General features: G+C 40.1%; 1 protein-coding gene across 1 annotated transcript in view; it reads right to left on the reverse strand.

The window, feature by feature from the left end:
- Rsf1 (remodeling and spacing factor 1) overlaps positions 1–12,109 on the reverse strand; it is a 111,290-nt gene that overhangs the window by 67,596 nt on the left and 31,585 nt on the right. The window contains exon 2 of the mRNA XM_021166138.3: positions 7,794–7,885. Within this exon, the coding sequence (XP_021021797.1) occupies positions 7,794–7,885 (92 nt within the window). The remainder of the gene's footprint in view (positions 1–7,793; positions 7,886–12,109) is intronic.

Genomic DNA, 12,109 nt, shown 5'->3' on the forward strand with positions numbered 1-12,109 from the left:
GATTACTGGGATGCAGGGAAAAGAACTCTGGGGCAATGCCTGAATCTTGGTGTAGACTAAAAATGTTGACGATAACATGAATACATCATGGTTTCTACAGGACCAACAGGTTTGAAAAAGATGAGGATGGCTTTTGATGTGCTTGACATCAGTTGAGTGGGCCACCATTTTGATACAAATGGAGACATTTATCCTTTCTATACGCTTAACAGCAGGTAGTCAGTGGTTTTCTAGCATTTTAATTTTATGATAGCCAAAAGTAAGAGCTATAAATGATCAATATGCCCTTTAGACCAGATATCAATCAACTGTATCTGCAAAAGGCTAGAAGTAAATATTATAAGCGGCATGTACTCACTTGGTCAAAATACTTGTCTTGTCACTTAGCGTGACGTCAACTACAGACCATCTACCAACAGACTTGTCCCTATTCCAATTCCACATGATATGCAAAAACAGGCTATAGCATGTTTAATAATTTACAGAACACAGTGTTGACTAAATAAGAAAAGCTTAATAATACAACCTGAGCCAAAGTGAAACTTGGACTTTCATGTTATTTATTGACTACTTTCTTTCTTTTTTATTTTTTTTAATATTTATTTATTTAATGCATGTAAGTACACTGTCGCTGTCTTCAGACACACCAGAAGAGGGCGTCAGATCCCATTATAGATGGTTGTGAGCCACCATGTGGTTGCTGAGAATTGAACTCAGGCCTCTGGAAGAGCAGTCAATGCTCCTAACCTCTGAGCCACCTCTCCAGCCCCTAATGGCTACTTCCTTATCACTGTGACAGAGCACCCACAGAGGCAATGTAAGGGAGAAAGGACTTATTCTGGATCATAGTTTAGGAACTAGTCCATTAGAGGGAAAGGCATGGTGGACAGAACATGTAGCTATAATTCCCCACAATCTGGCAGGCCAGAAACATGGTTCTGGCCAGGCTACATACTCTCAAAGCTTATGTCCACCCACCAGTTATGTCTCAAATCACAAAAGTTCCACAATCTTCTAAAGTAGTACTACTGGCTGGGACGTGGTGCTCAGCACATAAGCTGTGAGTGGAGTTCCATATTCAAAGCACAACAGATATGACTAGTAACTTTACATAAGTAAAATTTATTGGCAAATAATTATATACAAGGCTCATACAATAAGGTATGCCCATTTTGATGATTTAGAGAAAAAACATTTAATATATGGACAAGTATAATATTTCTTTAAAAACAAAAAAACAAACAAACAAAAAAAAACAGAGCCGGGCGGTGGTGGCACACGCCTTTAATCCCAGCACTTGGGAGGCAGAGGCAGGCAGATTTCTGAGTTCAGGACCAGCCTGGTTTGAGTGAGTTCCAGGACAGCTAGGGCTATACAGAGAAACCCTGTCTCGAAAAACCAAAAAACAAGAACAACAACAATGGATTTCTCTTTTATTATATTGTCATAAAGAGACATCTGTTGCTTTTCAGTCTGTAAAACATCATAGATACAGATCTATCTCTATGCCTTAGCCAAGTTATTTAAAAATTATTCATTCATCCATTCATTCAACAAATAAGTGTGGATATGCTGAGCACTATTCTATCTAATGCATGATATACATCAAAAGTCAATGACGTTTTTCAGTAAAGGACCACATAGTAAACACGCCAGGCTTTAAGGCATGTGCTGGTTAGTCTGTTTACACAGCTAGAGTTAGCTCAGAAGATAGAACCTCAACTGAGTATGGAGCCTCCAATTAAATTAGGCTGAAGGCATGCCTGTGGAGTATTTTCTTGATTAATGATTGATGTGAGAGGGCCCAGCCCACAGTAGGTAATGTCACTGGGCAATCAGCCTGAGTCATATAAAAAAGCTAAACAGAATTCACAACAGAAGAATCTCAAATGGCGGAGAAGCACTTAAAGAAATGTTTCAAAGTCCTTAGTCATCAGGGAAATGCAAATCAAAATGACTATGAGATTCCATCTTACAGAAATGGAATGGCTAAGGTCAAAAACTCAAGTGATAGCACATGCTGTCAAGGATGTGGAGCAAGGGGAACGAACACTCCTCTATTGCTGGTGGGAGTGCTAACTTGTACAACCACTTTGGAAATCAACTTGGCAGTTTCTCAGAAAACTGGGAATAGTTCTACCTCAAGACCCAGCTATACCACTCTTGGGTGTATGCCCAAAAGATGTCCCACTATACCACATGGAAGCTTGCTCCACTATGTTCATAGCAGCCTTATTTGTAAAAACTGGAAACAACCCAGATGTCCCACAACTGAAGAATGGATAAAGAAAAACAATGGAATACTTACTATTTAGCTATTAAAAATATAAACATCATGAATTTTGCAGGCAAATGGATGGAACTGGAGAATATCATCCTGAGTGAGGTAACCCAGACCAAAATGACATGCATGGTATGTACATGCATGGTATATAATATGTAGATATTAGCCCAAAAATACAGGCTACCCATACTACACTCAACAGACCCAAAGAAGCTAAACAAGAAGGCATGCCCAATCGAGGATGCCTGAATCTCACTTAGAAGGGGGAATAATCACAGGAAGCAAATGGAGGGTGGGACAAGGGATAGGGAAGGGAATGGGGGATTCAGGATCAAGTGTGGGGAGGGACAAGAGAGATGGCCAGATAGATGGCCATGAGAATGAATGGGAATCTGCAACTGGCAGGGGGTGGAGAAGTGGGGGCCACTGAGGACGTGACAGACGTGAGATAAGGAAAGCATCCAAGAATCACAGGGGTGACCTTAGCTGTAACTCACAGAGCTGGGGATATGGAACATAAAGAGGCCCCGCTTTTTTTTTCTTTAAAATCTGTTTGTTTGTTTTTTTAATTAGATATTTTCCTCATTTACATTTCCAATGCTATCTCAAAAGTCCCCCAGACCCTCCCCCCCCCCACTCCCTCACCCACCCACTCCCACTTCTTGGCCCTGGCGTTCCCCTGTACTGAGGCAGATAAAGTTTGCACGACCGATGGGCCTCTCTTTCCAGTGATGGCCGGCTAGGCCATCTTCTGCTACATATGCAGCTAGAGTCAAGAGCTCCGGGGTACTGGTAAGAGGCCCCTCTTAAAGCCAGGCAGGAATCCCAGTGGAGTGAAAGGGACACTAATCCACCCACAAAACTTTCAACCCAAATTTATCCTGTCTACAAGAAATGCAGGGACAGGGGATGGAGTAGAGACTGAGGGAATGGCTACCCAGTAACTGGCCCACCTTGAGACCATCCCATGGGTAAGCACCAAGCCCTGACACTATTAATGACACTCTTATGCTTGCAAACAGGAGTCTTAACAAGGCTGTCCTCTGAAAGGCTCCACCCAGCAGCTGACTCAGATGGATGCAGAAACCCACAGCCAAACATAAGCAGTTTGGAGAAGGATTGAAGGCCCTGAAGGAAATGGGAATGCTACCGAAAAGCTAAGACCAGACTAGTCTGGACCATTATGGCTCTCAGAGACTGAATCATCATAAAGAGCACACACAGGCCGGACCTACCCTACCCTCGGAGCCCAGCATATATGTAGCAGATGTGCAGCTCGGTTTTCATCTGAGTCCCCCAACAACTGGAGCGGGGGCGATCCCAAAAGCTGTTGCCTGTCTGTGGGATATGTTCTTCTAGCTGGACTGCCTTGTCTGGCCTCAGTGAGAGGATACGCCTAGTCCTGCGGTGACTTGATGTGCCAGGGAGTGGGCTTCTACCCACTCAGAGGAGAAGGGAAACGGGGATTGGGGGAATAATTGGAGGAGCAGGTTACTGGAAGGGAGGGCAGCAGTCAAGATGTAAAGTAAACAAATGGAAGGAAGGAAGGAAGGAAGGAAGGAAGGAAGGAAGGAAGGAAGGAAGGAAGGACAGACTAACTTGTGTATCTCAAATTCAAATGTTCAATGAGCAGCACTCTTCATAGTGGGCAAAGGATGAAAGCAAGCCACATACCATAAATCTATAAAATGTTCCTTAACCTTACAATGGAAATAAACAAGTACCCACACATGCCAAAACATGATGAACTTGAAAACATCATAGAAGTGAAAAGAAGAGGCCCAAGGGCCATGTGCTAAGACCTCACTTACAGAAACAGTCAAGAGTAAGCCAATGCTCCGGACAAACTCAGTCTGTCACTGCCAGGGATTAAGTAGAAAGCAGAAGTCTTTAAGAAATACAAAGTTCCCTTAGTGATGAAAATGTTCTGGAACTACACAGTAGTAGCCACTATACAGTACCATGAATATAAATAAATATCACTAGCAGAAAATGCTGGTAAGAAAAAGCAGACACAAAAGGATATGGATATATATATATATATATATATATATATATATCCCATTTAAATATAACAAGCAAACTCAAATTATAAAACACAGGGAAGTGTGACTATTGCTAGAGTATGAAGTTTCTTCATACTCATGATGTGGTTGTTCAACTCTGAGAATGCACTAAACACCAGTCAACTGCCGAGTCTGAAGGGAAGGATTTACAGTTTGTGAATATATCTCAACTAAAAAAAGTTGAACTAGAAGTGGCCTGATGGTGGTACATGCCTCTAATTCCTAGCTAAAGCAGGTGGATCTCTGATTATAGGCTAGCCTGGTCTACAGAATAAGTTCTAAGCCCACCAAGACTACACAAAAACCCTGTCTCAAAAAATCTGAACTAGAACTACACCACAGAGGTAGAGTCTTATATAAAATCATCTCTCTACTTCCACAGATTACAAAGCCTGAGAGCAATTCAGACAGTGTGAATTATTTAACACATGAACTTATTCAGAATACTAAAGTCTCAGTAATAGAGCTAGGATTAGAATATAAGATACTTCTACCTCAGTTCTCAGAACAACAAAAAGCAAAAATAAAACACAGAAAATTAAAAATCTTCCAGTCAGACTATACCCTCATCTCAGCATGCTGAAAGACTGCACATTAAAGACCAGCCTAAACTGCAAAATGAGACCTTGCCTCAAAAAACAAACAAACAAACAAACAAACAAAAACAAATAAAAATGGCTTTAATATAAAAGATATTAATATTCCTTATAATTCTTTTAAATTATATATTAAAATTAGTGTCCTGATAGCTCAGCATCTCTTCTTAAGCTCCAAACCCTTTTCACTAATTAATCATTTTGCAAAAGGCAAAAACAACAATTTCACTGGTATTTTAAAAAGCACTTGAAATAGCTAAAAATTTATTATTTATCATTCACAGACAGATTAATGTTTTCAGCAATTCAATTAAATCTTACCTAACTTTGCTTTTAGAAAATTCCATTACATGAAAGCTTTGAAAAACTAAGCCAGATCCACAGCACTTTTACATTATTGAAAATTAATAAATTTATTGTGTATGCATGCACAAGTGCACATGCATGGTTACATGTCTGGGTACACACCAACCACAGGGCACATGTGGAGGTCACAGGACAACTTGAAGAACTCGGTTCTCTCCTTCCACCATGTGGGTCTAGGGCATAAAGCTCGGGTCCTCAAACTTGGTAACAGGCACCTACTGAGCCACTTGACTGACCTGTTAGTGTTATTAGCATTTATTCTTTTAAAATTCCAGTGTGTGTGTGTGTGTATTGTTCTGAGGACAGGGCTTCATGTAGCCCACAGGGACCTTTAGCTCCATGTAGAGGATAAATCTGAAATCTTGTGATCCTCTCCCTTCCAGCTCTAGAATGCCTATGATGACAGGCTTATACAATGTTAGTAATCAATCAAACCCGGAGCTTTTGTTATGGGCCAGGCTCTAACCACTGAGCTACATCCCCAGTTGAATATATATTTTTTTTTCCAAAAGTCAGTCCTAAAAATGTAAAGTTGGAAGATGATGTTCCTACCCTATTGACTTTCGTTGGCATTTTGACTATTTCAATCAACAGAGGATGGAAGTGACCTTTCCAAGTCCTAATCTAATGAACACTGAACTGATTCAGATCACTGTTGTAGGTGGTATACAATGCAACAAAGATAACCAACGTATGGCCTTCTCAGGAAAACAAGAGTTCTTGTCTATGATGAACCCTCTTTTCACAGCACCTTAGAATCACACATCCCCCTCCTCCCCCAAAAAGAATAGGAATGATAATATTTAAAAAACTTCTGTTACATTTATTTGTTTGATTTTTGAGTGGTTTCCAGTGTGAGAGGGAGGTCAGAGAACAGCTTTCAGGACTCCACCCCACTGTGTAGAACCCAGGGATTAAACTCAGATCATCATACTTGGTGGCAACTACTTTTACCCACTGAGCCATCTCACAGACTGGGTTAAAATTTTCTTAAACAGACAAGAAAATACCTTTTAGCCAGGCGTGGTGACGCACGCCTTTAATCCCAGCACTCGGGAGGCAGAGGCAGGCGGATTTCTGAGTTCGAGGCCAGTCTGGTTTACAAAGTGAGTTCCAGGACAGCCAGGGCTACACAGAGAAACCCTGTCTCAACCCCCCCACCCCGGAAAAAAAAAAACAAAAACAAAAAACCAAACTTTTCAGTAGCTTAAAATTGTAACCTAATACTCTAATGTAGTGGTAATCATCAGCCTTAGGAAGGCTGAGACCTTGAATACAGTTCCACGTGGTGTGGTGGCCTTCAACCATAAATTATTTCCTACTTCACAGCTGTAAACTTGACAGCTAATGTAAATATCTGCCATCCGACTCACAGGTGGAGCATCGAGAAGTCACAATACTCCCACTGCAGCTCATGTAAACTTAATGCAGTGCGCACATAGGCTTAGGCTTCTGTAGGATGCAGCTCTCATCATCTAGATGTAACTCTGGACCATGAGTCTGAATGGGAGACTGGGGGTGGAGTCAATTTGCAGAATGTTTGTGTAGCAGGCACAGAGCCCGAGAGTCTGTCCCCAGCACCACATGGTGGCATACAGCTACAATCTCAGCACTCAGGGGTAAAGGCAGGAAGATCAAAAGTTCAGTCACCCTAGACAAGGAATGCTTTTGCTTTTAGTAGGTAGGATCCATCCTGCAGCTGAGATGACCCAAGCTGTCCTGTTACTACAGTTTTTACTTTTTAACTCAATGTATAATTTAGAAGTCTCTCCTACTGACCTGACTGATTTAAGAGATTTTTCTCTTTCAAACCAGGTTCTATCTACAACTTCTGGGTGATCTTAAACAAAAATCACTTCCCTGGGTCTTAGCATATTTGATTTGATCAGGATGACCTTAAAGAATCGATGAGAGAAAATGTGTAAAGTTTTGAAAGAGTGGAAGTGGTGGCATGTGACAAAAAACCCAGGGCTATAGTGACAGACATAAGAAGATGGGGAGTTCAAAGCCAGCTTGGGCTACAGAGATGTCAGCTTTAAAAAAAAAAAAAAAAAAAAAAAAAAACCACAAAACAAAAACCTCAGGATATACAAAAAAAGGCCCAACTTTTCAGCCCAACTTTTCAGCCCAACTTTTCAGCCCAACTTTAGAAAATTTAGACAGCTATAGAGGTAGAGTTCTTTGTCTAGCATGTTCAAGGCGTGATAAAGCTGTTGCTTAGCTGGGCATGGTGAAGCAGGAGTATCTCAAACTCAAAGCCAGCCTTGACTGTCACAGAGTTGTTCTTTCCAAAACAACCAAAACTAAACATACATATAATGTTGTCTCCGAACCCAAACTTAACACACAATAATAACATAGACTGCAGTCATATTATGTAACTCTAATAAGTTGTTTTAAAAGAATATTACTAAATGCAAGCACTCATTCACGTCAGACAAGGATAGTGTTTCCGTGGTAGAAAAGGTAATTTTCAGTTACCTTGATCAAGTATTTTTCCCATCTGTCCGCTGTAACGGATTTGCCAATCTTCCTCATTAGCTTCAAATGCAGCTCCACCAACTCTCTTGGTACTTAAAAGGAAGGGAGACTACTGTTAGCCAGCACACGAGACATTCACAGACATTTAAGATTCGAAACACAAACAACTCCCTCCAGTCCTGAATACCTTCTCAAAACACGGACGCTGACTCTAGCCTGAACTAGAGTGAAAAATGACTAAATGACTACCATTCTCTGAGCACTACTAGGGAATAGTCGTATTTCAAACTATCACTAAGAACGAAATCTATTGTAAATTACAGAGTACGTCACAGCAGTTCAGTAGTCCCAGAAGCCCCACATGGTATAGGGATGAGGGGCGCTTGCAGGGGAGCAGAGCAAAGTCAATGCTTTCAACTTTCTGCTTCAGAAAACTGCTCCAAACTGATCTGGTTCAGTTTTAACATGACTGGAAACGAGGCTCAGAGATACAGCACATTACTATGGGGTCAACCCACAGAAATAAAACAAACCAATAACCATCAAATAAAGGCTTTTAACTATACAACTAACAATTCTCATGTGTTCCTCATGCTATACATTTGGATTCTAGACCAAGATATAAATTCATACAATGAGAAAGGAATTGAAGAATATACATACTAGGTTGGTGGACATTTTAGAAACTGGTCTAATGGTGTTCAAACTTTCAAACAAAACAAAACAAAACAAACAATAACCTATTCTTCAAATCTAACTCCTACCTAGTTAGCTAAACATCTCTGTAGCATATAGCATGTTACAGATTTCTGTTTGCCAGCCTTCACAAACAAAACAGAAGAGGGAGAGGGAGAGAGGAAAATAAAGAAAAAGAAACGGAAAAGGTTAAGAAAAAAAAAGGTATTTTCTCAAGTACCAGCTCCACTCTCTAGACAGGTCTAAGCATTAGACAGTAGCTTTAAGAGAAACTCTCTTCCCTCACTGGGGTTTGACTCTTAGTCTCTGGTTTAAAAGACAGTAATTTTAACTCCTCTTCATTAGAAACTTCAAAAGATTGCTCTATCATCCCTCAGGTTCTCTGTTATCACTGCAAACAACCAGAGTTCCTCTAAATATCCCTCAGGTATAATCTTATTGTTTTTTAATTATATTAATTAGATCCAAGGGAAATGCAGAACACATAAACCTGCCAAATTTTGTATTTCCCAAATCCCAAATACCACTAGCAACCTAAAAGAAATTCCAGGTATCCTACTTACATTTTTTTCCATAATCAAATAAATGAAGAAATACATGAAGAAAATGATGGACAAAAAAAAAGTTTTTTAATAACAAGAATTCTCAGTATTTGTTAATTGCCTTTATGGTGTACTATGAGTATCTTAGAAATAAATCTGCAGCATTCTTCAATCAATTTGATCTAATATGATGTTAAATACGAACACTGTGCAGACCACTCTAAGACTAAAGACTTTCATTCTCTCAGGAGCTTTATTCTGAAACCACTTCTAACTTGAGCTATCTTGGAAGTTTAACATTCACCCATTCAACAATTTCTGAGAGTCTACTATCAGCAAATGAAAACTAGTCCTTGTCCTCAGCGAGCCTACAAGAGCGAGTCTTCCCCATGGGCTGGCCACAGATAAGTAGACAATTACTCTAAAACCTAAAGTATAGGATAGACTGGGAAAATTGATAAAGAAAGAAAAGTAGATGTAAATGGCGACAAAAAAAACAATGAATAATGACTATGGAACTTCTGACAGGGGCTTTCCATAAAGACAGCCTTATAAAGCCAGCTAAGGAGGCTGATTTTATTTACAAGTTGAGGCAGGAGACTGCTCTGTATTTTAGAAATATCTCAATGACTGATGAGAGGAAACTAGATGGTAAAACAAAAGCTTTCATCTGCTTGCTTTAAGAGTACAGGGGCAGAGTTCAAATCCCAATAACCACATGGTGGCTCACAACCATCCGTAACGAGATCTGGTGCCCTCTTCTGGAGTGTCTGAAGACAGCTACAGTGTACTTACATATAATAAATAAATAAATCTTAAAAAAAAAAAAAAAAGAGTACAGGGCCAAATTATGAAGTAAAGTCAAGAAAATATCTACAAAGATGAGAGTAGTCTGAGCTACTAAGGGCAGCAGACACAGCTCTGAGAACTGAGATATGGTTTAGGAATAAAATCAACAGAATGTTGTGACAGGCTGCTAGTGCAATGGTGGAGTGAAGAAAGCCTAGTGAAGCTTACCTAACGCAAGAAGCCAAAGACAAGCACAAGCAGACCAACTCACACGGGCTCATTTCTAGTTCTTCCACCCCATGCAAGAGGTCAGAACATTTAAGCCTGAACCTTGACTTTCTAATCTGTATAAAAGACTTTGGCTTGGGCTGGAGAGATGGCTCAGCAGTTAAGAGCACTGACTGCTCTTCCAGAGGTCCTGAGTTCAATTCCCAGCAACCGCATGGTGGTTCACAACCATCTGTAATGGGATTGATGCCTTCTTCTGGAGTGCCTGAAGACAGTACAGTGTACTCATATTCATAATAAAATAAATCTTGAAGTTCTGAAACAGTAAAATTCTAGACAGAATTCAAAGACTTTTTATTTTACTTGTTATGAATTTTGGAAAGATCGCCTTCAACTCTTCCTTTCCCAAACATAAGAAGTTCGAGAGTTACCTAACTACATATCAAATCTGCTACCTTTTACCTCAAGTCACTACACCTCAGGCCTGCAGCCTTCTTCTCACCTCAGGAAAAAAAAAAAAATTTCCTTAAACATAGTCTATACTCAAACCAATATCCCAACTTAACAGCTGGTAAATACATTTATAGCTCCAAAATATTTATATAAACTCACTTAAATGTCTTGCCCTTCCCTCAGAGTCCTGAGAATTATTTTCAGTCTAACTCCCAATCCATTTCTCCCACATTTACACTGAAATCCTTCATAGAAATCACTTTGGTCTGTTTGATGCCCACTACCCTCTCCTCTCCTGTTGCCTGTGAGTCCCTGAGAGCTAATTTCCATGTCATGATGTGAATCAACTTCGTCCTTCAATGCCTGGGAAGTGAAGCCTCAGGCGTTCCAAAACCAGTATGCATGCATGTCTTTCATTCTAAGACTGATGCTGCCTGCATCAAGTGGTGACTCAGACACCAGGTTTTATACCTGCCTTCTACCTCATATAGAAATCATGAAAGATTTTTATTCCGTTGGCACTACTTTTGTAAAAAGCTAAGAAAAAACAAAAATCAATACACAATTACCATGCTTCTAATTCTTCTTCTTCTTTTTTTTTTTTTACAAATCTTGATTATGTTAATTTAGGTATATAAAAATATAAGTATTATTAAGTTTATTAGGGTGCTGGCTCTTATTATAGAGGGAAGCCACATGCTAAGTGACGCCTGCTGTACTGTGACAGTGCTGAAGAGCACAGAGTCGGCATAGTAAATTAAAATTCATACTCAAAGTTTACTAACTAGTAATGTGAATGAAAACGGCCCCACAGTGCGGCTCATAGAGAGCAGCCGCACTGTTTGAAAGGATTAGGAGGTATAGCCGCATTAGAGGAAGTGTGCCACTTCGGGTGGGCTTCCAGGTTTCAAAAGCTCATTCCAAGCCCAAAGTTTCTCTCTTCCTGCTGCCTGTGGATCTGGATGTAGAACTCTCAGCTACTTCTCCAGCATCATATATGCCTGCATGCTAACATATTCCCCACCATGATGTTGGGATAATCCTTTTTTTGTACATTATGTAAAGATGTTTCTCTCCCCTTCCTTAAGAGGAAAGGATAGGCGGGACTTCGGGGCAGAAATAGGAACTCTGGAAAAGAATCAGGTGAGAGGGTTCACCAGCCAGACACCGAGGAGTCAGACACACAAAACTGAGGTAAGGAGAACATGGCAGAGCGTGGATTAACATAAACAGGTTAATAAGTGTACGAATCAGTTGGGAACAAGCCTAAGCTAAGGCCAAGCTTTCATAATTAATAAAAGGTCTCCATGTCATTATTTGGTAGGCCAGATAGTCCAGTAACACCGTGATGTCAATGAACTAAACCTCTGAAACTGTAACCAAGCCCCAATTAAATGCTTTCCTTTATAAGAGCTGAAGTGGTCATGGGTCTCTTCACAGCAATAGAACACTAAGACAGTAACTGAATTTATTTAACTTTTGTTTACACAGAGAACTAAAGTGTGATGATCTTTAAGAACAATGAATATGTCGACTGATAAAATAAGTGGACAAACACTTCAACGGGGCTGGGAGATAGCTTGGTGATACAGCAAGAGTTTATTTACA

Source organism: Mus caroli, unplaced genomic scaffold, assembly GCF_978045245.1.
Source record: "Mus caroli unplaced genomic scaffold, Mus_caroli_1 scaffold_8, whole genome shotgun sequence".
In the NCBI taxonomy this organism is placed as follows: domain Eukaryota; kingdom Metazoa; phylum Chordata; class Mammalia; order Rodentia; family Muridae; genus Mus; species Mus caroli.